At 50.7% G+C, this 27,652-nt stretch overlaps 2 protein-coding genes across 2 annotated transcripts in view; one reads left to right on the forward strand and one right to left on the reverse strand.

Annotated features, from left to right (window-relative positions):
• Positions 1–5,160: 5,160 nt before the first annotated feature.
• Positions 5,161–7,131, reverse strand: RPL35 (ribosomal protein L35). The gene is made up of 4 exons (XM_036394182.1): positions 6,873–7,131; positions 6,456–6,592; positions 5,977–6,058; positions 5,161–5,367 (listed from the first exon to the last, which is right to left on the reverse strand). Exons 1-4 carry the CDS (start codon positions 6,873–6,875, stop codon positions 5,218–5,220), a joined length of 372 nt encoding a protein of 123 aa, XP_036250075.1. The 5' UTR covers positions 6,876–7,131; the 3' UTR covers positions 5,161–5,217.
• The window catches only part of SCAI (suppressor of cancer cell invasion), a 38,733-nt gene continuing 17,954 nt past the window's right edge, over positions 6,874–27,652 (forward strand). Inside the window, exons 1-10 of the mRNA XM_036394207.2 lie at positions 6,874–7,134; positions 7,481–7,605; positions 7,712–7,835; positions 16,755–16,861; positions 18,493–18,624; positions 24,519–24,614; positions 25,217–25,303; positions 25,843–25,941; positions 26,583–26,679; positions 27,440–27,538. Of these exons, the coding sequence (XP_036250100.1) occupies positions 6,874–7,134; positions 7,481–7,605; positions 7,712–7,835; positions 16,755–16,861; positions 18,493–18,624; positions 24,519–24,614; positions 25,217–25,303; positions 25,843–25,941; positions 26,583–26,679; positions 27,440–27,538 (1,227 nt within the window). The remainder of the gene's footprint in view (positions 7,135–7,480; positions 7,606–7,711; positions 7,836–16,754; positions 16,862–18,492; positions 18,625–24,518; positions 24,615–25,216; positions 25,304–25,842; positions 25,942–26,582; positions 26,680–27,439; positions 27,539–27,652) is intronic.

The following is a 27,652-nucleotide window of genomic DNA, read 5'->3' on the forward strand; positions in this document are numbered from 1 at the left end:
CCTTCTCCTTCCCCTGCCCCTTCCCCTGCCCCTTCCTCTGCCCCTTCCCCTGCCCTGCCCTGCCCCGAGCCCCACGCTGGCCATGCGCTGCCCCCTCTCTTGGCCGTGGGTCCTCGCCACCAAAAAGGAGCCGGCCGACATTTCCCCCTGACTGGTCCCTGCCCGGCTTTTATCTAGCGATCCCCAGCAAATCCCTGTACAAACAATACGGATTTCTGACATTTTTTTGTGGTAAAGTAAACTCCCAGCACATCTCTAATTCCAGGGCTTTGTTGTTCTTCTGCAGGGGCTGCCGTGGCTCCGCGCTGTGCTGGGCTGGGCTGCGGACACCCCTCTGCTCCCCTCGCTCAGAAAACACGGGAAGGGAGGAATGAAACCCGCACGGTCAGAGCACTGCCTCGTGTTGGGCCCTTTGGGCTGTGGTGGGGAGTTTCAGTCCCAGCAGCCCTTTGTGAGCTGATCCTTGCTCTGGCACTGGCCCCGATGGCTGGTCCTGGTCTCTGGTCCCACGTTCTGCCCCTGGTCCCAGTTCAGTTGCAGGACAAGCCCGGCTGGGGAGGACAAGGGTCCCCAAATGGGGACATGTGGGTGGGGGCAGGATGGGCTCCCACTGCGACAGGAGCTGCTGACTTCCAGACATTCCTCCTGTGCGTGGCCGGCACCACCTCGGCTCATAACGTGATTAAAAGATTAAAATCTCTCAGTTCAGCAGCAAGCAGCAAATGAAGCTTGAGACAGGGATGCTGGGGGGCTGTGGTGCTCGAAGCCCCCGTGACAGCGATGTGGCGCCTGGGGAAGGGCAGCTGAGGCCATCTGGGCAGGTGGCCCTGGTGCCCAAAATCTCCTCCTGTCCTCGGTGCAGCCGGGCAGCGAGCCCTGATCCCCCCGCCCCCTTCTCAGTTACTGGCCGGGCTGGCTTGCTCGCGGTGGTTTTGCCTCCTTCCTGGCGTCCTGCTCTCGCCACGGTGCCAGCCCAGGGCTGAGCTGTCTCGGGGCTGAGCTGAGCCGGGGGTGGCCACTCTTTGGGTGGGCAGGATGTGCAGTGGGCAGGTGGCATCCTGGCCATGGTTGCAATCTGTTGGCACCACTGAGGGTGCACCAAAACTTCAGTCCTTGCTCCACCCCATCCAGGAGCTGCCTCCACCTGGATCCCCTGCAGCTCAGCTGTCTGGGCACTGCCAGGCTCCAGGACCAGGGGCTTGGCAGAGGGCTCTGCCTGGGACATGGTGCCCAGCCATGCCAGTCGCCCCCAGGTCATCCCTGGGGATCAGAAGGCTCAGTGCCAGCGCCACAGCCCTCGTGCTGTGCCCCCACCCATTTGCTGCCCATGCTGGGACATGTTTGGTGGGAGAACATTGGTGCCACCGGGGCCTCTGGTCAGACTCCAGGAGCTGCAGGGAGGTGCGGGGACGTGGTGTGACATGGGGACACAGGTGCCAAGGCTGACGACCCCAAGCAGCTGTGGGAAGGGCTGGGCAGTGGGTGGTGGCCGGAGGGAAGGGAGGGGAGCCATGGGCTTGGCGGTGCCGCCGCTGACTCACTCACCAGTGGAAACAGAAACCTTTCCCAGGCTTACAGCACCAGCTCCACAGCACCCAGCCTCACCATGGCAGCCCCTCGGGCTGGCAGGGCACACCTGCACACACCCCTTCCCTGGCACAGCATGGCATGGCATGGCATGGCAGGGAGCGGGGGGCTCTCATGGCCAGGCTCTGCTCAGCCTGATGCAGGGGCTGTCTCCATCTCCCTAGGGATGCTCAGCCAGGCTGGCTGGGAGCCAGGAGCCCCAGCAGGCAGCAGCCCCCAGCCCCGGGCGCCCCCAGGCCAGCCCTGCAGTGCTGTGTCTGTGTGCACACACTGCCCGTATTCATGGAGCAGCAGGACCGGGGCAGTGCGGGGCCAGTCCTCCCCCAGAGTGGCCAACAAAACGGGCATTCAGGGCCAGCGCGGGCGGCCGCCCCGGGCAGACCCAGGCCATCTGCAAGGCCAGCAGGATGAGGCATTTTCCTGCCAGGCCTCACAGCCTGGGGCTTGTGGTCCCAGCTGCACCAGACATGCTGCTCGCACGCAGCCACGCAGGGCCAACTCTCCCAGCACCCTGTGCCAGGCATGGCACACCGAGGGCACCGGGGCGGGCACAGGTGGTCGCTCCCAAGCTCCCTGCCCACAAAGTGCTTGGCATGTCCCTCCATGTCCCACTGCGTGCAGAAACCAGGGTCAGCCCTGTGGCAGCACTCAGGGCAGCAGCCAAGGACCGTCCTGGAAGAGGAAGGTGACAGGAACGGTGACAGGGGCAATGCCAGGAGTGTTAGGAGACCTGGGGATTGTCCATTGCAGCAAACACTGGCCAAGGGAGGTGGGTGCTAGGCTTTCCTCGGCAATATTTGGTTTACAGTTGGACTCAATCTTGAGGGTGTTTTCCATCCTAAAGGACTCTGTGATTATACAGCTCACATCTGCCTCTGCCCCGTGCAGCCCCTCCTCCCAGCCTCCAGGCCCTGCCCCAGATGCAGAATTGGGTCCAGGAGTGGGTGCTGCCAGCTCCCACTGACACCATCCGCTCGGGGCCGGTCCTGCTGTGCTGGACAGAAACATCTGGTCCCATTGGATGTGTTCCAGGGCACAGGGCCAGGGCTCCCTCTGCAGCAGCACCAGCCCTGGGCCGTGCCCTGCAGCCAGCCAGCAGCTGCTCCTCCGTCCTCATCCCCACCCGGGAAATTATTTATTTGTTGAAGAACATCTTTTCCCAGGAAACCTCTCCAGTGCTGAGGGATGTCTTCAGTTACAAGGAGCAAATGAACAGTTTGAGCTTCCAAGGCTCTGCAAACACCAGTGTTAACCCAGGGCTGGCGTGGGCCGCTGCGGGGTCAGCGCTGCAGCACGGCGGGGTCCCACACCGACCCCACAGCCTGCAGGGACACAGGGGACCTGCTGTGGTCCCCACAGAGGCAGTGTGACATGGGGGTGCTCTGGGGAGTGAGTGGCCCTTCCCTGGGGGCTCCTGCCCCTGGCCCCCCTCCTCTGGGGACCAGCAAGGCCAGAGAGGCAGAGCCCAGCCAAGGAGCTGTTCCCACTCAGCCCTGACAGCAGGGGCAGCATGGGCACCCTCTGCGGCTGGCTGGCAAAGAGGGAACCAGCACAGACCACCCAGACCCCAGCCAGGACAGGCTCTGCCTTGCTCTCACAGCAGGAACAAGAGTGTTCTCCACCTGTGCCCTGAAGGAAGCTCATCACTTCACCTCCGTGTCCTCTCAATCAATCACTCTGTTGTTCCTGGTCACTTAAAGGGCTGCTTGTCTGCAGGATGTCTCCTGTGACAGGACAGGGCAGCTCTGATGGGAGGGCCAGACTGGTTGGTTTTGTCACACAGCTATGGGTACATGGAGTAATTCAGCCCCGGGGCTTAGTGCAGTGCCAGAAACATGTTCACCTCCTCCAATGGCTACTGGGGGCTGTGCACGAACTGAAGCCTGAGCTGTTCTCCAGTACTGCCTCCCATTTCAGCATGGGGACGGCCCCTGGATGTTCAGTGCCTGCTCAGTTGGGGTTTTTCCCCATTTTTGTGTTTCCCACCCTCTTGATTGGCCTGCCAGTGATCTGTACTGACCGGATCCTTGAGACAGCAGATCCTCTCTCAGCAGTGATCCTGTGGCTGGGATGGAAGGTGACACCTGGAGCACACCCAGACACTCACCAGTCTGCAGGCAGAGTTTGGGCCCTGTTTGCTTTGCTGTGCTGTCAGGAACACTGGCAGAGCTGCCAGGCTCCCCTCAGCCGTGCTGCTGGAGCAGCACAGGGCACACAGCTCTCCCAAGAGAAGCCCAAATGCAGCCAGGCATGATCTGGCAGCACCACCTGCCCCAGCCTGCCCTGCTCCCAGCACAGGGACCGGCCCCTCTCCCGTCTCCATCTGGCATCGGGCTCCTGGATGGGAGTGTGCAGATCTGGGATCCTGGCAGGGTGCTCCTGCTCCTGGGGGACAAGCACCTGATGCTCCCCTGGAGCAGCTCTGCGGGCCCCAGCAGGACACACAGACACAGCCCCTGTGACCCTGCCTGCCTGCCTGGGAGCAGAGCCCAGCCAAGGAGCTGTTCCCACACGCAGCCTGCCTGGCCCAGGCTGTGCCAGCCCCGCTCCTCTCCTGCCAGACACGTCCCGTGCACCCCATCCAAACAGGGACAAAGCCAGCACAGCCCAGGTGACATCACAGCACAGCCACCCTCGCAATGCCACCATGTAGGGAAAATTCCCTGCACTGCAGGTGATTAGGCCCCTCTGGATAAAACTAGCTTGAGGCTTAAAAATCCTTAATTGAGGGAGCAAAATTAAGATATTTTTCCTAAACAGAATCTGGATCCAATCTAGGAACTCCCTAATGGATAGGGATTTTTTTATGTTTGAATGCATTGGCTGCACTAATACAAACCATGAGTGCTGCAGCCCTCACGCTCCAGCAGCACTGTGGAACTCTCCCTCACAATCAGAACCAAAAAAGGCTTTTGGAATTGCAGCTCCATCTCTGAGTCCCAAAGAACTCCATGGGGGACAAAGACAAACCATTTAACCCGTGCTGTGCTTTGCAGGTATAAAGAAGTGAGGAATTGTGAGGCCACGGATGCCCTGGGGGTTCAGAGGTGCCACCTGTGGAGTTCAGTTCTTTTTCATACCCTGAGCTCACGTGGCCTCAGCAGCACCAGACCCACACAGAGAACACCTGGTCTGACACTATCCCTCCCCCAGGGGGTTCTCAGGAGCTAGGAGCTGCCCAGGGATCTGAACCAAGTGCTGACAAGTTTCCATGATGTCCCATAAAATCCCTCAGCTAATTGTTTTTTTTTTCTATTAACCCTTTAACACTGGCACAAGATAAAATTTTAAACTGTGATCAATAGTGATAAATATCGACTGACTACCAACTTTTGTGAAAAGCTTCCATTCTACACCAATCTCAGATTAAATACTTCTTACATGTTTGGATGAACCAGCCTCACACATCTGTACCCATTCACTGCCTGTTCCTCAGAGGAAAATAAACTGCCAGGTCTGTATTTTCATTAGCAGTTGCACACTTTCTGTGAACCCTCCCATTTCCCTCCATTAAGCTGATGACTCCTTTATGGGCTTTTTACCCACCACCCCCAAATAAAGCACCAGTGACACTTCCAAAGCAAATTCCATTTAATGAGCCATCATGCCTCGAGTGCAGCTGGCCCGGGGCTATGCCTTGATGGCGAATTTCCGGGCCGGGTATAAACGTTCCTTTCGCTGCTGCTTCTTGGTCTTCAGGTTCTCCTCGTGCTTGTTGAGCCTGCGCCGCATGGCCCGCGTCTTCTTGGGCCGCAGATCCAGGGGCTTGTACTTCTTGCCCTGTTTGCAAAGACACCCAGCAGCTGAGCTCAGACACTGCTGTGAGCTGAGCTCCTGCCCCAGCCTCGTCTCCTTGGGACTATCACTGCAGCCTGGAGTTCAGCAGCCTCCTCTCCACTGGGAATCACGGCTGCGCTTTAACTTTTGCAGCAGCTCTGACTCAGGTTTAAGTAAGGCCGAATCTTACAAGCCCCACTTATCCAGCGCCTCTTGTAAAGATCTTTTTTCCCCACCCAATATGATCTAATTCAAACTCCAGGAAGTGATATTCTAAAAATTACAGAGCCATATAGAATTAAAGAATTTCTTGGTCACCTGCGAGATGATCAAATTGAAAATAAAGAGTATCTGCATTTCTGCAAACCACATCTCCCAGCAAGTCCACCCCACAGAAGGGATGCTGCCAGAGGACTCTCCTGCAAAAGCAGACTCACACCAAGCTTGCAGAACTCTTGCACTAATATTTAAAAAGCAACCGTGACCAGAGAACTTTATTCTGAACATAAATTATAGTTTTTCTTTGAGTTTAAGTAGCAATCCTTCCCACAAACTCTGTAATTGTGAATGGCAAGACTGTGAAGGCCACTTATGGAAAACGCCTGTTCTTACCTTGTAGAACTTCCTCAAGTTCTCCTTCTGGGTCTGGTTAATGACAGTCAACACCCTGGCAATGGATTTGCGCACCACTCGGCTGCAGGTGGGAAAGAGAGGGATGTGAGCACACCGTGCAGGAGCAGCTCCACGGGCCGAACCCCGGGTACAGAACCCAGCAGCTCCACGGGCCGAACCCCGGGTACAGAACCCAGCAGCTCCACGGGCTGAACCCCGGGTACAGAACCCGCCTGTGCTCCGGAGCCCTTACACTGAGCCCCACTGCAGCCAAACCGGCAGCGCCCAGCTCAGCTCCTCCGAGCACAGACACGCACGGCCCTCGGGCCTACTGAGATGTGCTCCTCTCGCACGCGGGTTTTCAGGTTTTTCTTTTCCACAGCACACAGCCACCACAGCCTGCGAGAACGGCTCTCAGGCACGGTGTCCGGGGACTCGGCGGCCCCTGCCCAACTGCCCTCGCCCCCGGCCCCACTCACATCTTGGACAGCTTGGACGCGGCCCCGCCGGTCACTTTGGCCACGCGCAGCTGCGACAGCTCCACCTTCAGATCCTCCAGCTGCTTCAACAGCTCCTCCTTCTTCTTCCCGCGCAGGTCTCGGGCCTTGATCTTGGCCTGCGGGCGGCGGACAGGCCGTCAGTGCCCCTGCCCAACCCCCGGGCCCGCATCCCGCCCGCCCTCAGCCCCCGCGGCGCGAATGTGCGGGCCCAGGGCCCGGAGGGATGTGGGCGGACTGCCGGGATTCCCGGGCCCGGTGGGACGGGGGGGATGCCCGGCGGCCGTTCCCGCGGGATGCCGGCGGATGCCGGTGCCGTTCCCGCGGGATGCCGGTGCATCCCGGTGCCGTTCCCGCGGGATGCCGGCGGATTCCCGACGCGCGACCCGGTTCTCTCACCATGGCGGGCGGCGCGGGGCAGAAAGGCGGAAGCGGTGCAGGGAGAGGGGCGGTGCCGCGGCCGGACCGTACCAACGCGCGCTGGGCGGGGGGAGGAGCCTGCGCGCCGCGCGCCCCCCGCGGGAGGCACGGTGGTCCCGGCCGGGGCGCTGACAGGCAGGGCGGGAGGCACGGCTGGCCCCGGGCTCTGGGGCTGCACCCCGGCGGGAGCCGCTCGGTGCTGCGGCTGCCGCCCCCGCTCCCTGTCAGCCGCCGGAGCCCGGTCAGAGCGCAGCCGATGTTCTCACGCTAGCCGAGGTGCGGCACTCTTACACCGGCAGTGATGGGGACGTGATGGCGGGCGGGGCGGGAGCGGCCGCCGCGGCACCGCGGAGCAGGGACAGGGGCAGGGGCAGGACCAGGACCGTGCGCGCAGGCGGCCGCGCGGGACGGACAGACGGACAGACAGACGGGCCGGTCTCGCTCTCCGCGGCGCCGCCGCCGCCGCCGTATCCAAGCAGCCGCCGCGCCTCACCGGCAGCGCGCGGGAGGGCGGAGCCTCTCGATTGACGGCCGGCGCAACCAATCAGAACGCAACATCGCCGTTAGCCTGGGCGCGCGGCCAATAGGAGCGCACAGGGGCGGGGCTGGCCGGCGCGGACCGGCGCGAGGCGGCAGCCGCGCTCCCCGAACCTCGGCGGCGCTGCGGCCGCGCCCGGACCGGGACCGTGGTCGGGACCGGCGGGTGCGGACGGTGAGCGGGACCGCCCGGCAGCGCCTGCCCCGCTCGGCCCGGCCTCCAGGTGCGGGGGGCGGAGCGGCGGCGCGGGCGGACGCGGGCGGGGCGGCGGCGGGGGCGGGCGGGAGCGGCGGCGGCTGCGGGCGCCTCGGGGCAGGCCCGGCGGCGGCGCGCCCCTCACCGCGGTCTCGCCCCCGCGGAGCTCCGGGCCCGGCGGAAGAGCCCCGCCGCGCGTGGGAGCCCAGGTAAGGCGGCAGGTGCGGGCGGGGGCCCCGCGGAGCATCCCCCGGCGGCGCGGCGGGGCCGTGCCCGGTGCCGCGGTGAGGGGCGGCGGGGGCGGGAGCTGCCGAGGCCCGGCGGCGGCACGGGGCCGTGCTCGCCGCTGTCTCTGCTGCTAACGGAGAGGAGGAACGCGATGTGACACGTCTAACGCTTAGGCCTGGGCTGGCAGCGTAGCCGGGATAATCACGCGAACGACCCCCGTTATTAACTTCGCCGCTGCCCGCGCTCCCTTCCCGCCCGCCGCGGCGGGGCTGCCGGTGCGCAGCGGCCGCTGACAGGTAGCGGCGATCGGCATCGCCAGGCCAGCCCGTTGGGATGGAACGTTGCAGGGTTTTACGGGAGCAGTCTGTGCCGTGCTGGGTATCCAAGCTGCCGGTTTGCTGGAATCGTCGTGGGTTCGTTCTGATTTTAAACTTCCATCGCAGCAGTTCCCTTGTCACCAATTTTTATTTGTTTTTGTACAGAGAGGTATCTTGGACAATAGGTGACATGAGATGCCCTTGGGGACAGAAGGTGGATGGTTGTTATGTTGTGTCATCCCCTCAAATTTCTTGTCTTATAAAAATGTCCATAACCTGTTAAAACATTCAAGATCAAGACTGCAGGTTTTCAGCTCTAGATCTAATTTCCTACCACAGAATAGGACTTGTTTTCATCGATGTCTGAGTTGCACGTCTCTCATTTAATAACCAGACTCCAAGCTTCTACACTTTAGCTGTGTCTGGGCCAAGCATTTCTGGTCCTCCAACCTGCAAAATGGACCCCTTAATAAAAAAAAAATCTGGATTTTGCATGAGCTATCCAAATGCAACCTGTAATTCATGGCATCTTGTCCAGCTAATGCAAAGCAGCACTGTGGGACCATATGAAGACTAAAATGTGAGTGAGTCTCCCAGAATGTGTGTGCTTCCCTGTGCTCCTGCGGGCAGCGGGACTGCTGTGCTGGTAGCAGTCTTTGCAAATCGTAGAAAATCATCCTGGTATGAGTCTTGCTGTGGGATCTGCAGGTGCAGCTCCTGCCTGGGGTCTCCTCACCCCGCCTGACCCTGTGGTGTGGTGGTTGTGCTGTCCCTGGCATGGTGGAGGAAGCACTCTGAGAGCCTGGTGCCCTGCTGGGGAGCATGTGTGTAGAAAAGAGGCTTCATTTTCAAATCACATTAATACAGTCTCATTCAAGATGTTTGGATAAATTGGACCACGATTTATGTTAAATGAAAGAGTGAGTCACTTCACCATGAGCAGAGAGCATTATTCTCCAGTCATCCTGGGCTGCCAGAGCAATACAGACAGTCACGAATGTGATGGCCAGGTCCTTTACTGCAGGATATAGAAAAGCCATTCACAGAAACTATATTGCAGAGAGGGAATATTTTGTTGCTCTACAGAGGAGAATGTGATCATTGTTCTGTCTTGAAATGTAGCTGCAATAAACTATCAGAATTCAGTTGGCAATCCATTACACGGCAAGTCCCTTACAAACAAGGGAATATTTAATCACAACCATGTCTTGTTGGGCTTTGCTCTACGTGCAAGAATGATACCGTGTTCTGTGCTCTTTTGAGAAAGTCGATCTACAAGTGATAAAGATGCTGAAAGTGCATGCCAGCGGGAGCAACATGCAGCTCATTGTTAATCATTTCTGTGTCCCTGTTTTATTTTGTGGAGGGAAGTAATAAAGATGGAGTGTACCGGTTCAAAGCGTCGAGAAGCTTCTGCCCCGAGTCAGTTCTGCCCTGGGGTCAGATGGGGGTGTCGCTGGCTTGCAGGGAGGGCGCAGGTTCGGGAGGTGGGAGCCGGGGGCTGCAGCTCTCCCGCTGCTCCTGTCACATGATGCTTGCACAGTCCCCTGCTCGCACTGCAGCTGCCTCGCTGCCGTGTGCCACTCGCATCTCCCCTCTGCTTGCATCACTTTCATTCTGGTTTGGCTCTGTTGGCGTTAAATGGAGCTGTTGATGATCTGCTGCGGCACAGATGGATAATGGGAATTCATTGGATTATCTGGACACGTTACTTTGTTGGCTTATCTTTTATTCTGCTTGGTGTGCTTTGGGTAAGGAGGGAAGATCTCTGGTGTGGAAGTCTGTTCTGAGGTGGTGTTACTGCCTAAAGAGCTGCAATGGAGCTGATATCAAACAAAAACCCCCAACAGCCCCACTAGTCCCCTAAAGCACAGTACAGCTATTGGATTCTGACCCTAAAAACCTGGATGTTGATGTCTTTTTATACAGTTCTCATTTTTTCATAAAAATGATTGCTTCCATTGGAGCAATCCTGGGAGAAGGACAACCAAGACCTGTATGTGCAGATTTTATAATAATTTTGCTTGGTGTTCTTGCATAAGAATGTTCTGCAGGCTTGGCTTTTATAGCTAAGGTGCACTGTTGAAGCACAAAAGCTCTGTTCAAGCTGTGGAATTTTTAAACAGGCTGGAAACAGAGGTATGGTACGGAGCATTTGTTGCAGCAGGAGGAGACAGTTCAAAGGAGTGGACCAAGTTGTGTGTGGGAGCTGCACTGAGGGTCAAATGGAGGTCTGGTTCTGTAAAGTATGTAAGGAAGTTGCCAACACAAATATTACCTTGCAGCTTACATGTGCTGAGAGAACGCAGCGCAGCCCTGCAGCAGGGATGGAGCAGAGTAACCATCAATCTGGTTCCCTGAGGATGTCAGTCAGGAAAGGAAGTGTGCGCTGCCAGACAGCCTGGATGGAACTGCAGGTTTAGAGGACTTGTTGTTTGAAGTATTTTTAATTATTGCTATTAATATAATGGAACACAGACTAGAAGCTGAGTTTTTGAAATATAATTAAAGCAGGAGTCAGCAGAGGGATTTCTCTGCTGTGAGGCAGCACAGCTCAGGAGCTGTACCTGCTGAGGAAGGTGAAGTCCCAGAGTGGTGATGCTCTCCATGCAATTCCCAAGCGTGCTGGCAGCTCCCACCAAACACTGGTTTGGAGGGAAGAACTGAACCGAAGGGATCAGAAAGCTTTCCCAAGCTTGTCCTGCATTCCCTTTTGTCAGAATACAGTTCCAGTTGGAAGGCAGCCACTGGCACCTTGGCTGAGGATGGGAACAGGCTGCAGAGTGTGACGATAGCTGCCCTCCAGATCGGGCGCTGGCCTCAGCTGCCATTTGGGCCAGCCAGTAAATCATTTGGCAGGCTGGAAGCAAGCCTCTCCATCTCCCCATCCCACTGCTGTACAATGCAGCTCCCTGCTAGCTGTTTCATTTCAAATTAATGAGTGTACATAAAAGAGTTAAAACATCAGTTGTTGTCAGATGAAAGAAAGAAAAATCTTTCTTGTAACTGGGATGCTTTTCAGGAACTTGGCTGCTGGGAAGGCGAGAGGCATGTGCTTTTCCACCCTGCTTTAGGTGATGGCTTAGTTCAAGGGGGCCCAGATTTGGCTCAGTCAACAGTTGTGTTGGCGTCTTGCCATCAAATGTGCATAAAATGGAGCTGACTGCAATTCCCTCCTCACTCTAACATGGAGGGGCAGCGGAGGGACCCGAGGCTGCTGTGCTGTGCTGTGCCGTGCCGTAGGTTGGCTTGGCTGTCAGGGCTACCCTGGGATGTGCAATCCCTGCAGCACGAGCTCTTGCATTGTGACTGGGTCGTTGCTTTCCCGTCCCTGGGTTGTATTTTGGTGGCTTGTCATAACTAATGCATTTCAGCCCTCGTTGTGCCTGCGCTCCCAAAATCTCTCTCCTTTCTCACAGTGGCTCATGTGCTTTTCCAGATGTAGGAGCTTCGTCTCTCATTTGTAGACTCTTGCTATGGTTCTGTGGCTTATGCGCATTGCCACAAAATCGAGATAAAACACAACTGGCATTTTAGCTGCTCCAAGAACATTGTGTGTAAATAAACCACTAAATAGTTCAGCCTGTGAAATGTAAATACACACAGCTCACTGCCACAGCTGATGGTGTTTTTCTGTCTCCCTTCTACCCTCCCACCCCTGCCAAGAGTGGGCCAGCCTGATGGTTTTTTCCTCTTGCTCTTTCATACAAAGCAAATGACTGCTAAGTACCATGTAGGTGGTATACAGGCACCACCACAGATTCATGATTTGAATTTGGATGAAAAGAAATGCTTATGTCCTCTTCCACATTGCTTCTGCACCATCTTCTGGAGATTCCTAGACTCTGATGACCCAGAAATTCTTCTTTGGTCTGACTTTGAGCTTGAGCCTGTTTTTAATAGCAAACCAGTGAAGTCAGTAGAAGAGCAGAGGCCCAACTGTGATGACATTTTTAGCCTGTGCCCTTTGTTCATCCTATACACAAAAGGTCGTGAACTGCGGTGAAAGGGGGATCACAGAGGGTGCAGAACAGACAAAGCTGGAACAAATTGTCAGTGGCAGAAACATAAAGAAGAGAAGCGAAAGTTTTGTGTTCTGAAGGCGACTGAAGGCCACGTGCATCCCATGGTGAGATCATGTCTCCTGTGTTCAAAGTGATCCGCCCAGAGTGGATTCAGAGGAGGCTGCTGCTGAGGTGTGGCTCCCATGATCTCAGTGGAGGAGGCAGGAAGGGACTGCACGGTTTCCATGGCATGATGTTAATGAGCACCTCCGCATGTTTCTGAGGGGAAGGATGCCAAAACTGCAGTTCTGGATACAGACAGGTGTGCTTCCTAGCAATAAAAGGAATTTTAAATACGTCTGAAACATACGAAAAGCCTGATTCTACAGACAAAGCACTTACTTGAAGTTAAAGTAATGGGATTGACATTGTATGTTGTATTTTCCAACTCATTTGACTCAGAATGGAGTTGAATTTGTGGTGCTGCCTATTTTGCTGCAGGAAGTCATGAGACTGTTCCTGACAAGATTTCACAGGTAATGCAGAGGTGGTGGCTCCCCTTAACTCTGAGCTCTTCTCATCCTCTGATGTGCTGAGGAAGGAATGATGCATTCATGTGAGAGCATAAACTTTCAGTTTGCAGTAATAAAATTTGTGTAACTTGTATAACAATTCTTGTGTAACTGAGTGCCTGCTCTCTGCCACTTCCACTGGCCACAGCAGTGTGCAGCTGGGGAATGTGTGTGCGTGGGTTTATCTTGTTTTCTTATTTATCCCCTGCCCGCTCCTTTCCCTTTTTTAGGAATGCAATTGCATGATCAGGCTTCCTCTTTTTTCTTCTTCTCCAAGCAGCTTTTCAATCCCTTGTCTAATATAACTGTTGTTGTTGTAGGGGGAAAGGTCCTGAAGATTATCTAGTGAGTAGTTTTCACAAAATTCAAAAGAAGTTGAAGTAATGTGTTTAGTGCATCTATTAAAGGGAAGGACAGACAGAAGAAGGTTGTTGTGTTGTAGGAAGCATCTGGCCAGCCCCTCAGAACGTGTGGAGCCCCAGGGCAGTGGCAGCTTGCCCTGTGCTAGGGAGAGCTGGATTTATTGGGATGCAAAGGGAAGGATCAATCCAGGCCGTTGTGTGACCAGGCTCCCTGTGCCTATAGGAACAACTGCTGGCCCTGACTGCTCGTGCACTGGGGTGTGGGTGTGCTCATACACAGGCTCACTGGGGTTTGTGTCTTTTTATTATTTGTTTTAAGTGACTTCCCTCTTGCCTGATCTTTAGAGGTAGCGGTATTTTTGCAAGTTAGCTCTAAAAATGTGTACTTTAGTAGGAAAACCAGTTTCTTGGAGAATTCCCAATAGGAGGTAGTTGCTAGACCTAGTTACATTTGCAGGTGATTTTGTCTGCCACGCTGTGATTTGTATATGAAATCAGTAGTTCCTTTCTCCTTAGTGCCCTTTGAAGTAAACAAACATCCAGGCAGAGAGAACATGATTTAACAAATATTATCAGTTAGATACAACAGCTGCTTGTTTCTGTTTCTTAAGCTAAAGTTGCTTGTCATTGTGGCATTCAGACAGAAGTGTCCCCAAAGCCCAGGCTGTGTCGTTTTCCTTGTGCAGGCCATGTGCCTGTGCACAGGGCACTGAGCAGAGCTGGGACACAGCGCTCGGGTTGTTCTCTGAGCTGGCCCTGGGCATTGCTGTCCCCCGGGACTGAGCCTTGCCAGGAGCTCAGGTGTGGGCTCAGCCTGCTCCCAGATGCCTCCTGCAGCATCCAGCAGGCTGCTGGAATAGGAGCTGGATGTGTCTGGAAGAGCTGCAGCCACTGCAGTGCAGACGTGCCCTGAGGTGAACAGTGGTTGGGGTGAGGAATGTCTGTGATTGCTTCCAAATTTTACTAAAAACCTTGGAATCATAAAGAAATCTTTCCCCCGTGCCTACATTTTGTGAAGAAATGGTTTGATGTATAGCTGCTCATTGCCATTCCCTCTGAATTCCTGACTCCAGCAGGCTGTGAGGTTTTCAGTGCCTGTCTGGGGGAATTGCTAATTATTTATTTCAGTGTTTCTTGGGCAGAACTGAGTGGTGTCTTGGGAACTTCAGGGCAGTGGCTGTTGATGGAGAGTTAGGTATTCTGGCGAGAGGAATGAATTTGGTTTCTAATGCATTTTGTGTTGTCTGAGGCTCTGTCAGGACTAGCACTCCGAGCAGATCACATGGAAACACACAGATGGTTTTCCCAAAACGTGCAGTATAGCGTTGAAAGAAAACATGAGACACAAGGGTGCCAGTCTGCAGAAGAAAAGGACAGGCAAATAGGGTGCCAAGGTAGGCATCCTGCTTGGTGAAGGTAAGATTGGCTGGTTTTTGATAGAGTTTTGGGACATGATGGTTCCAGGCTTTGTGTATGGACGATCTGGTTGGTTTTATCTGTGCTGGTAATTTGCAGATAAGGAATAGATAGATACCAGCTGGGCGCCTGGCTTTGTGTCACATCCCCTCTTGGCAGTGATGCTGTGGGAGATGTGTCAGGATGAAAAGTGGAAAGAGAGCTGGTCTCTAACTCAAGATTTGACAGCTTTAAAATCCTGATAGACTGGAATGTGTTTTCCACCATTGGTTTCTGTAGATAGCAGCTCTAGGAAAATTTTCTTTTGGGGAAAACCCTGTATCAACAAGATAGATGAACAAAGTGTGTTTGCTTTTGTTTTTTGGTTACTACTTGTGCCTCTAAGCAGGGGTTGGGGAGCATTTGAAGCCAGTCAAGGTTCCATAACTGAGAAGAAGTGATGGCTTAAAAAAAGGCAGTTGAGTTGTACAAGTGCTCTGTCAGGAGGTCAAGGTGCCACATCCAGGAAACTGCTCCTGATTCTGCCTGTCCTCACTGATGTATGAGCTGACCCCTGACATCCTCCTGTGCCCTCAGGTTACACCATGGCTGCACCTTCAGTGTGTGAGGGTTCCTTTGCTGGTACACGTTGGGTGGGGACCCTCCCCTTCCCAAGCAGTGAATGGCAGCTTACAGTGATGCTGGCTATGGAGCAAATCTGAGAGGATGTAATGCACTTATTGAACATATCCATGCTGGGCTTGCATTGTCAGCTGGATTTCCCTGACCCAGAGCATTCCCTCATGGCTCACAAAGCCTGCCTTGCTTTGCAGGCCTGAATCCCAGGGCAGGGCCAGTGGGGAGTGCATACCATTAACTTCAGCACTCTTTTTCCCTTCCAGCTAAGCCTGGAAAACCTTAGCCAAAAGACAGCAAACCACAGGGAAGTGGAGACGTGTGTGATGTAAGTGACATCTGACTTTAAAAGTCCTGCCCAGCACCGTGAAACCTCTATCCCTGTCCCATGTCCCTCCTCTGCTGCCCTTCAGCTCCAGCTTTAGCTGCCATCCTCTGGGGTGTCTGTGAAGCTCTGCTACCCTGGGTGCTGCAGTGGGATGAATTCAGTAATGTATTGCATTAAGCAAACCCGGAATTGTGTGTTCTGAGAGCTTGTAGGGAAGAACCTGGCACACCAAGTGTGGGGCTTGGCGAGCACAGCTTTTCTGCCTTGTATGGCCTGAGGAGTTGGCAAAATCTTTGAGAGAATAATAAGTTCTGCTGGAAGCCACCATTTTCTGACTTATTTTAACAGTCTTTTAAACCAATGTTTCAGTGTCTCCTTCTGCAGACTCTGGAGAGCATTTTTTAATGTGTTACTTAAGAAAAAATTGTCATTCAAAACATCCCAACAGTTTCTTTTGCACGAAAGGAAGCAAAAAGCATCAAACAGAGAACAAGAAATTAAGTAGGTGATATTCCTGCTATAGTTGGGCTGTCAAAACTGGGAGAACTGTCTGTCTGCAGACGAGCAGGGATCCATGTGATAACTTCTAGTATCAAAGGGAAGGAGAGGTCCCCGCTGTGGATGTGCTCCTGGTTGCTTTTTATTTACATTGTTCATTTGGAGCTGAGCAGTCCCTTAGGAAAGGGCCATGTCAGGAGCTGTATTCCTCCCTTTGCTGTGCCCACTTGCTGTTCTAATAATAATTCTCCCTCCTGTCTGTACTGCTGCTGCATTACAACACAGTCCTTAGTGCAGGAGCACCTCCTCCTCTCCCGAGCTGCTCCTGATAGTAGCTCTTCCTTTGTACAGCACCAAATACCACCCCCTCCAGAGCATGATAAGCCAAAACCAGTGCATGAAATAACTAATTTTATTTTCCTTCTCTGTCAGCTGGAAAAGCCAGCTTCACATGTTTTTCCAGCCTTCCAATACCTTTCACATTGGCAGGCTATGGATTTTCTTGTGTATCTTTTATTGATTGCATAAATGGCCTCTTCACAGTGGGTCTGGTGAACTCCTTGCATGTGAGAAGTACTTGGTTTTAAAAAACAACCCAGAGCCTAGCTGGTTTTATTTGCCTGTGCCAGGCCTGGCACAGGTTATGTTGGCAGTGGTTGGGGTTGTTGGGTAGTATAACTTAAGGGTGATGTAAAATAAAATTCACTGCCTTGAAATTAAAAGACTGATATCTAGATTGTCTGAAACATACTTTGCAACTTAAGCAAGCTCCTCAATTTTTGCAAAAGTGTCTGAAGCTGCTCTGGAGTGCCTGGACTGCCACGGTGGAGCGCAGAACCTACGGGCTCGCTGCAGGATTTAGGTCACCCTTGCTGTGGAGCACACAGGACCTGGGGTATTGTCCCTCTTCCTGAAATTCCTGAATCACCTCCTGGCTACTTCTGACATTTGTTTTTCAGGTCTCACTGTTCACTCCAATCTCATATGTTGGTGCTCTGAGTACTTGGTGTTGTTTGTTCTGTGCTGTGTAAATGTGAATGTTCAGAGGTTTCAGGCTGGTGCTCACAGTATTCACGTCCTTCTTGCCAGGCTCGTGCCAAAGCCTGTGACATCTGGCACCCATATTGCAGTTACCTGACAATAAAGAGAGACTTTTTACCTTTTTCTGGAGCTCTTCAGCAAGTGGTTTGTGCAATGCCCCCATGGCCTTGCTGTGGTGGGCTGTCACGTGGGTGTGTATAAACAAGTCTGTGTGGGCTGCATCTTGTCTAAACTGGGGAATCATGAGACTGCTTGGTTGGCAGGATGGCCCTCTAACTTACCCCAAAAGCTGGGTGGAAACTGCCAGTTTCTCCTGCATTTGTTAGGCATGAAGTGTTTGTTCAGGGAAGCATTTCTGAAGCCTCTTTAGTTATTGTGAAGGATTTTTTTTGTGCCAGTTGCTGAAAGATGCTTCTGGGTGCTTCCTGATGGCTGGAAAGAGTGAGCTTTTCCATTTCCTGGCTTGGACTGGGACATGTAGGGAATTTTTTGTGCAAATAGCATCCAAACAGAGGTGCTGCACAAATGGAAACCTGTTGCTTACCAGAAACACACCAGAACTGGCAGAGAAGCTGCTGGAAGTAAAAGCCCTGCATGTGCCCAGTTAGAGGTGTGTTTATCCTGCACAAAAATCCTGAGCAGGGCAGAGCTGAAGACCTAGCAGCCATTTCCAGAGATGTTTCGTTGTTTCTGCTGCCAAGTCTGTAGCTCATCTTTGTATGCTCAAAAGGATAATTTGATATCTGTGTATGTTTGGAATAAGATTTTTAAAAGCCACTCTGCCTCTGTAAGCTTTCATATTCCCTTACTCACTCAATGCTACAATTATCTACATTATATCTTAGTTTTTTGTTCAGGTGATTATTGTACAATATAACATTTTACTCATGTGAAGAATAAAAAGGGATCTGCTGGTATCTTTGTAGGCAATGCAGGCCGTGGAATTAAACAGTCATGAAGATGCAGAGAGGAAGGATGGTAGGGTACTTTTTAGCATTCTAGCTAAATTTGCCCTTTTTTAGCAATAGGAGCCATTGAGCTACAGTTTTCAGCAGTAACAGAAGAAAATGAAATGTCAAGAGAGCTGAGGCTAGTCTCTAAATACAGCTGCAGGATAAATACCTCTGCAGAAGGCAAATTTGGAGAGGATTTCTTTGTCCAAGTGTGAAACCCAAGTGCTGTTTGTGCTACAGTCCTTTCATTGTCAGTTTTGTGTTTGTGAAGACAGTCCTCGGAGTTATTTTATTTTGTGACTATTGTACCACTGTTACTTTTAATTTTGCTCTGTTAACTAGTGCATTGTTCAATAATTAGTCCCATGCCTTGATTCTCAGCTGTTTTTTTAATGAGTCTTGAGAAGAGTAACCTGTGGAGAGCTGCATGCTCTGTGTTACATCCCCATGGAACTGAACATGCATCTCAGTCTGGATGAGTTCATAGCAGCCGTTGATTTTTGAGTAATTATGGCTGTTTTTATCTTCATAGGACTGAGCTTGCCCTGAAAGAAACCATGTCATCAGGGGGAGCTGAAGATGATATTCCTCAAGCAGAGAGAAAAACGGTGACAGACTTTTGCTACTTACTGGATAAATCTAAGCAGCTCTTCAATGGCTTAAGGTTAGTGGATTTTTGACAGTATTCCTTCAGAAAAGCCTCAGAACACACACTGCAGTATGTGATGCTGGAGTCAGTACAGAACATTTCAAACCCAAATCCAGTAAGTTTCTTTAGGAGAGAATAATGCACCCCTGTATGGGTACTTTTGGACCATGTGTGTAAGAATGTTTGTAGGAGCAGAGGTTCCAGTTTATAGTAAACTAGAATTTGGAAATCCCATTAAATTGTTGTCATTATTGCTGAAATGGGGTGTTTGAAGGCCACAATTAAGGATTAAGTGTGACTGTGTGCAGTCCACAGCATGCATGTCTCTGTGGAAAAAGAAAGGAATGAGGAGGATTTTTCTGAATGGGAGGAAAGTAGGAGAGGGAATATTTTTGGGGAAGAAATTTAGGAAGTGATAAACAGAAACATCAAAACCATGCCCTGTTATGCATCTGCTGAAACAAGTGCTTAATCTGAACTGTGGAAAAAGGTAAAATCTACATTTATCTACTAAGCAGCTGCAACAACAGCTGGGAAGTCCAACTGGTTTGTCTGCAGGGGAATACACGTTTGGACAGTAATATGGATATCCTGTTTATGTCAATATATGCCGAGTTAAACAGCATGTATCCAAAGCTGCTTTATTTCTAAGCTTTGCTGTAGAGTCTCTTAAGTAACAGGGGTTTGAGCTCATATCTGGTTGGCAGTTCAGCCTCTTCCTGGTCTCTGAGTAATGCTGTATGTTTGGGCCCTTATAGCTTGCTGTTAGTCAAACACAGATGGTTAGCAAAGATGCTTTTAATTCCTCCACCCCCCGCTATTGATAATCCTTTCATGTGCTTTAGAAGTTGATTACCAAATCCAAAACAAACATTTTGTGCTCCAAAATCTGAATGGCAAATGGGCAATAGAGACAGGGAGTTCTTGGTGGTTGTGTTTGACCCCCCCATGAAGGACAGTATAAAGCAAAAGGGCTGAGATCTTGAGACCAGGATTTCCAGTGCTGTATGGGACATTACACTGGCTTTCTGATAGATTTTGCTTGAAATTTTGGCCTGAAATGAACACAGTTCATGTGTGGCTGTGTGCTGCTCCAGTTCAGACCAGAGAGGTGGCAGAGACCCTCCAGCCATTCTGTGCCTCCTGTGCCGTGGAGGGAGGTAGTGCTTGTGTCAGGTTTGGAGATGAGAGATGGAGTTTCTCAGTGTATCCATGGTACTTTTCCAGAAAGAAACCTTCTTGTCCAGCTAAATGAAAAGAAAATGGAGAATACCATTGGATGAAGTATGGCAAATAAAACCAGAGATGGGATTAAGCAGCCAGTGCTGCTGTGCGAAAATAGCAATATTGCAGAGCAGGAACCTCTGTCCTTACTGTAACCTGGCACTGTTACTTCTTACACTCGACCACCATTTCACCTCTGAGACTTGTGATTCTCGTGGCCATAATGACAGGATAAAGCAACATTATAATTCTCAGGTATCTGCTGTGTTAGTGCTTGTTCTCGGGGGAGTTCACCTGGAGATGTCTTGGCAAGCATCCCAATTCTTAGTCCAGTTACTTCATAATAAATGCATTTGATTCATGCCTGACATCTTCTGTATTGAAGATGATGACAGTCCTTTGCTGCTGTGTTTTTTGCTATTCTCTTGTCCCTACCACATTTCATAGAAAAGAAGTGATGGGGGAGGGAGAGGAGAGCAATGATTTCCTCCCCAAAACCTCCTCTGGGCACTTCAGCTACAGGGAGCTGAGCCTATAGCTGTGTTGGCAGCTGCTTAGCTGTTGCTGCTGCCAAAAATTGCAAGGGCTCAGCCTGCCACGTCTTTGTTTCAGTAGCATTTCCTTCCTCTCTTCCCAATGCAGATGCCAAATACAGCATTTGAGGAAAACATATGATGGTGTGCCAAGGTGGCTGCTCGAAAGTGCTCCCAGTGATAGCATCTCCTGAGGCCACGCTGCTGGGGTGACCCTGGGGGGCTCTCTTCCTGGTGCCTCTACCCTGGGCTATAACTTAGAATAAACTCTTGATGAAGTGTGTTGCAATGGCTCTCTTCTCCCCTTTCCCCACTCCCACTTGCTTTTTTCTTGGAAAAGGCTGGGAAGAGGGAGGCTGTAAGGAAGCAGTTTGTCATGCTGTATTGTCACTGGTATTATTTTCTTTTAAATGTTAAAAAGTGCTTAAATGTGTTCAGTATCACAAAGAAGCCTAGAACTTTAAGGAATTAAAAGACTTTCAGCAACTGTATTTTAGGGAAGTGATTGTCCCTTAGTACTGGGCACTGGTGAGGCAACTTGTCCTGTTCTGGGCCCCTCATGGCCAGAGAGACACCGAGGGGCTGGAGCGTGTCCAGGGATGGGAACAAAGCTGGGGAAAGGTCTGGAACACCAGGAGCAGCAGAGGGAGCTGGGGGGCTCAGCCTGGAGAAAAGGAGGCTCAGGAGGTACCTTCTGGCTCTGTGTCACAGCATTTTTATCCCACTGCTGCTCAGGTTCTGGGAACGGGAGCCTGTAACTACTACAAGCACATGAACATAAAAGGAAATTGTCTCTTTTTATCACCTGTCAAAACTGTGAATGTCTTTAAAGCTTTGAATGTTAAACTGACAGTTATTGTAGCCTTCCTCTTTGAAGCATGCTGCTGAGTCTCTGGGACTTTCTCAGCGTCTTTAATGTCCCCGTGTGACAACTTCCATGTGGTGCTGGCCAAGCACACCTCAGCACCTTTAATTGGGTTTCAGCCAGTATTATCTGACAGCATGACTGAAATGAACTCCTGACAGAGAATTAATTATGAGCACATAAGTATTGCTAGCCTTTGTGGAGACAAAGAGTATAGCAAGAATTGGATAAAATTCTGGTCTGTCTGTGAAATTTATCCAGCAGCCACACTAGTGCAGCAGGAGAACCAGTCTTGTGTGCCCTGTGTGAGAAACCCATCATTCTAGAGCATCGGAGTTTGTGTCTTCACGTCCCATTTGGAATGTTCTAAAAGCCAAGGAATTGGAAATGGTTTCCACTTGTTGTTGCAGGCTATTGTAATGTCCTAAATCAAATCTCCAGTCCTTCCTCTGCATTTGAATTTGTTTAGTTGCTCCTTTATCCCTCCTGTAGTGGTGTTCAGCCAGAGCAGTGCTGAGCCAGCAGCCTGGGCTGGGCACACCCCCCAGGAAAACCTGCTGTCTTTGTCTCTCCTCACTGCTCTGGTGTCCTCCTGTAGATCTGGAAGTAGCAATAAGTCTTGTTATAACATAGGTCTTGAGCTCTCAACTTGGGTGTATAATTGCTTCTGGGTCATGTATTCCCCTTTGGTGGGAGGAGCTGTGCTAAAAGCCCACTCTGCAATCAGCCGAGGCTTTGGGATTCTTTTGGGCTGTTTCTCAAGAAATAATGCACATCCCCATCTTCTGTGGACTAAATGTCCTCTTCTGCTTATGCATCCGTTTTCTTATGGCAAAATTTCTTGGTACATGGGAGCAGCATGTGTGATGTTCAGCACAGAGCAGTAGAGGGATGGCAGGAAGGGCAGCTCTAGTCTGCAAAAAGCAGTAGTGAAAGCACAGTAATGTATTGTCATAAATGAAGTTTTATTACAGCCATGTCAGAATACTATCAAAAGAACAAGTGCTACTGTCTGTTTCCATGGAGATCCTTCCCGTTCCCTGGGGAGCCGAGGAATCCATGGTGTTGTGCAGCTATGCCAGCTGCAATTAGGCAGGCAGGCTGCAGGAGGAATATCCGTGTGGACAGGCAGCAGTGGCTGCAGACAGCAGTGCCAAGCACACGGGCACTGCCCTGGCAGAGCTTCTGCAAACACCTCTCACTGCCACACACTCACATCTAGCGAGCCTGGGCTTTGTGTTTAGGGTATGCTAGAATGTTTAGGATGTGCAGAGGAAGGTGTGGAAGGGGGAGGTGAAGGTGAGTGTGTTAATTAGCTCACTGATGAGGGATAGATGCATGAGCATCGTCAGCCCGTACCTGCACCATAACCCTACCTGCTTAATGCTTAGTTTGTGCAGGTACTGGTGTTTGAGAGAAGGGTGCTTTCTTGGCTTGGGGTTCTTCAAGTCAGCTTGTTAATTCAGGCATTCTATAGGTTAGTGTTAGGGAACTTTGATTTGTATAGTTTTTAAAAAAATTATCCATTTCGGTGTAGTTTTGTAATTATATATATTTTTATATATACTTTAACATTTAATCTTGTGGATGTGCTAATTATATTAAATTAAAGCCACCTCTTGCTGTGTCAGAGTCTGTGCTGTATCTTGGGTGTGTGTTTGGACAGTGCTTGGCTTCTTTTGTTTAGCTAAAATGTTTACATCTATTACAACGACAGAAGGTGGTGAATTGTTCCTTGCAGAAAATGCTTTAAATTTGCATGTGTTTGTATCAAGCTGTATTTGAATGAAGATGTTGGTACCCTGAAGCACATATTTATATTCCTGTTTACCCCTTGCTACACCAACATATGTTGCAAGATTTTGAGCAGGCCATTGCAAGTTTTAAGGGATTTTTTTGTTTTTTAATTTGGTAAAATCCTGCACAGATTCCTTGGCATCTTCATTGAATATCAGCACCAAGTACTGGAACGCTTTTCCAGGCTGGTAAGGGATTCATTTTACTTGTAGTAGCTGAGCTAGGTCCCTTCAAGCTGTGTGGGAAGTACAGTTGGCTGACGAGCAGAAGAATATTAATTTCCTTTCCTACCTCGGGTGCTGTTAAAGCAATTACAGTGAGCAGAGGCAGGCCAGAACGCTGCTCTGAAATGGTGTGTGCTGCTCTGCTTCTCTGGCTCCTTCAGAGGACATGGCAAGGTTTCCTAAAGGTGCTGCTTCGCTTGGTCTCTGCCCTCCAGGCTTGGACGTGGCATGTGCTGCTTTTCTGTCTGCTGAAGGTGGTACATGAACCAGCACGGTGATTCGAAAGAGCATTCCTTGTGGAAATCAATCTTGAATCAAATAAAAGAGGATTCTGTCTTGGAAAAGCTGTTCTACTTCCACTTGCAGAGTTGTGCACCTCCTTTGAATGAGCTTTGGTGTAGATATGTAGGGAATGTGTGCTCAGTGGGACTCAGGGGTTTGGTCCCCTCTGTTGCATTTATTTCAAGATTCAGGTAATTCCTGGGAGATGGGAGGAGCGAGGGTTGAGAGCACAAACGTTTAAAGCCAAAATCCTTAGGAATACATCATAGTTGTGGGGTGGAAATATAGCACAGCGTGGAATTCGAGGGGAAGTAGGAGAGCAGAGCTGAACTGGGTTGGCTGTCTCACCTTGTAGCACTGGAGACTGACAGGAACAAACCAGAAGTTCTCAGGTTGTGCCGTGTCACTAGCTGTGAGTGAGAGGGTGACAAATGTGGTGATGCTGTAACAGAACCCAGTGAGTTCTGTTCTAACTGTGAGCATCCATATGCTGGCCTGACCTGGTGCTGGTGGGGCACTGGTTTTGGTTGTGATGTCATAGGCTCTGTTCCTGAAACATGGCTGTATCCATTTGAAAAGATTCCTTCCTTAGTAACAATAAATATTATCAGTCTATATTTACTAACTTCCATCTGCTTGTTCTTGGGTAGGGTTTTTCTGTATTACGATATTTTAAGAGTCCAATTTGTCTTTCTGTGCATATAACCATATAATTACTTCTCTTTTAGCAAAATTGTAAGATATTTTCAAACACCTGTTGCATGTTCCTACATGATCATTTCCTGTTTGGAGAGATCCAGTAACAAGAGGTTTTGAGAAACTCTGGCAATCATGGTTCTTGTAGTTCTGGGTGCAGGCAGGATTCTAAAGTATGTGAATGAATCCTGAACAAAGCAGTTCTGACTTTGAATCAAACGTGCTCCTGTCATGTTGGGCTGACTGGATTCTGCTTCCTAATTCTGCTTTTGTCACTGTCTCTTGCAGGGATTTACCTCAGTATGGGCAGAAGCAGTGGCAATCCTATTTTGGGCGAACGTTTGATGTTTACACCAAACTCTGGAAGTTCCAACAGCAGCACCGGTAAGGAAATGTTGTAGGCAGATGTGTTGTGTGGGTTTAAGTGCAGCTTTAATCTCTGGAATGCCCAGAGCCCCAGCTAAGAGTGAGATTTCACTGTGTTGTTCAAGCATGAAGGGAGGGAACAGCAGCTTCCTGCAGTGCTCACAGTCTATTGAATTAAAATGTTGCAGAGTGTTCAGTGGCACTTTTTAAACAAACCCTTTTGCTCTACCTGAGTGTGTGGTGCTTTAATTTCTTACTGAGGAGGTGATGGATTCTGCAGAGCAGAATCTGGAATGGTGTGAAGTCTCTTGCTGCAGCGTGGGCTCTGATCCTTCACACCTTCCTCTGGCTGCATAGTCTGAATGTTCTCCTGGGAAGTGGTGACCTTTTGTTGTGTGTATTTTGTGCAACACACTTATGTCTGGTTCTGGCAAGTTTATGCAAGATAAACGGCCCTTCTTGTGGGGTGTGTGTGCTGCTGGCTCTGTGAGGGGCTGCTGCTGGCAATGCTGAAAATGAAAGCTGAATTTGGCCTTGCAGTGGCTCTTTGTCTTGTCTGGTGGGATGTTCTGGGAAGTTTGGGAATCCTTTTAATCTTTCTTTTCTCTCTTGCGACATAGACAAGTATTGGACAATCGGTATGGGTTGAAGAGGTGGCAAATTGGGGAAATTGCTTCCAAGATTGGGCAGCTCTATTACCATTATTAGTAAGTAAGCACAGAAGAGGATTCAGTGGGCAATGCAGGGTTAGTGGCAGCTGCATGCCAAATGTCTGGATGCTCAGTCAGGAGGAATCAGTGATTGGGCTGAGTCACGATGCCTGTTTGCGAATGAAGGCCCTGGGACTGCATGGGGTGCTGCAGGGATGGGCCCCTGTGAGCCTGGTGCCGCACTGCTGCTCACACTGGCACTGCCCAAGGACTTCTCTCCTGCCTCCAAAGGGTCTTCCACGTGTGCTGCATTGGAATGTTGTGGAAAAATGTGATTTACAAGTTTGGGAGCCTGATGTTCCTGTTCAGTGATGCCATCACCTGTACGTGTGGTGCAGGATGGGCAGCTCCGATTGTTATCTGAAATGAGATCCAAGGTCTGGCGCATCCCACAGTGAGAGTCTGGCTCTCCTGGGCTGGCACTTGAGGAGGGAGCTCTGCAGGGAGGCCCAGGCTGGCTGAGGGGCAGGAAGGGAGGGTTTGGTGTGGCTTTCTTTCCCTGTGAGGCAGTGAGCTGATGCCCCTGTTCCCCGCAGCCTGCGCACCTCTGAAACCAGCTATCTCAACGAGGCTTTCTCCTTCTACTCAGCCATCAGGCAGAGGTCCTACTACTCCCAGGTCAACAAAGAAGACAGGTATGTCTGAATGGAGGCCCTTGTTTTTTCAAGACCAGAAAGGTGTGTGGAAGCAGCAAGGATCTATAAACTGTAGGGTAAAATCCATGTTGTTGAAGGAAGTTTCTTTTAATCCTTCTGCCACTATTGAAAAATTCAGGGTAAATAAGAGCTTTGCTGTGTGACTGGAAGAATATTCTGTTACCAGGTCCTGGATAGAAGGCTATTAGCCCCAAAGTTTTCTCATTTTAAATCCTGAGTGGTATCAGTGCTGGGAGCTAGAGTGCTGTGGGTGGGAGATGGGTCAGCTGGGCTGGAGCAGAGGAATCTGTGTGATTCTCATCAGGCCTTTCAGGGGAACAGCAGTTCATACTGCAGTACAGCACGGTTTGAACTGCCAGCCATGATACCTGACTCCCATGCCCCTGCCAAGTAAAGAGGCTGTTGCTTTCTTAAGTTATTTTTTATGTCCCTGTACTCAATTTTAACTAAACCGCCAAGCAGCCAGGTGGCTATTCATCACCACATGAGTTCAGTCAGAACTCTTAATCTGCAACTGTTCAGCCCTGCTGTGGTCTTAAACTCCTCCTCTCCCTTACCCCTGCTACCTGCCTCTATTTTAATCTCAAATTTGGCTGTGGTGTTTTTGTTGTTGTGTCTAGGCCTGAATTAGTGGTTAAGAAGCTGCGTTACTATGCAAGGTTCATCGTGGTTTGTCTCCTGCTCAACAAGATGGATGTTGTAAAGGACCTTGTAAAGGTATGCTAGAATCAGGATAAAGGTGCTGAGGGGTGGGAGGTTGCTGATCCTTGCTTTTCTAGTCTCTCTGACATCCAACATAGGCAATACCTTCTGTCATTCAGACATTTAATAATGACACTTCAGGATCAAATGATTTGGTTGCATTGTTTGAATGAACAGCCAGTAAAAATGTTCCAGTAGCTGCAGCCCAGACAGGGAGGTGCCCTGGAAGTGCAGCAGAGGAACAGCAAGCTGCTCCCCACAGCATATGCTTCCCAGCCCTCTGACAACCTCGCTTCAAGCAGTTCCTGGGCCTGACAGCTTTGTGTAGGTTGCATTGCTGTGTGTGTCACAGCTACCCTGAACTGCAGGCTTCGCTTAGCACAGCTAAACCAGCCACACCATCCCCTTTCTCAAGGTATTTAAAGTTACTTGCAAGCTGAAATCTGAGTCCCTGCTATCCATAGCTTATGGTAATAACCAGTGACATAGCTGTGAGTGGGATAATTATACTTAACTCCAGATATTCTTTGCATTTGGACCTACGTAAAAGACAATTTGCATTGCCAGAACTCAGTGTAGCATTGGCATTCTGTCTGCTGAACGAGCGCGTTTTGGCTGGCATGTTAGTCAGGAGTGTGCTGCATATGTTCTCAAGGAATTTATTTATTTATTATTCTTAAAGGCCAGCACAGCTAACCAAATATAAGGTTACTGACTGTCTATTAAAGTCTGGTTTTAGGAGTGACTGTGTCTGTCTCTGAACTGTTTACATCAGGAGCTGTCAGATGAAATTGAAGACTACACTCATCGTTTCAATACTGAAGATCAGGTGGAGTGGAACCTGGTTCTTCAGGAAGTGGCAGCATTTATTGAGGTGAGACCATCCCCTCTAGTTGTTTCAGAGTTTTCTGTCTTGTTGATGGAAGTGTTGCTGTATCACCACATTTGTGAGGGAAGCAGGTGTGCCAGTGCAGGGACAGTATGCCTG

This window comes from Molothrus ater, chromosome 20, assembly GCF_012460135.2.
Source record: "Molothrus ater isolate BHLD 08-10-18 breed brown headed cowbird chromosome 20, BPBGC_Mater_1.1, whole genome shotgun sequence".
In the NCBI taxonomy this organism is placed as follows: domain Eukaryota; kingdom Metazoa; phylum Chordata; class Aves; order Passeriformes; family Icteridae; genus Molothrus; species Molothrus ater.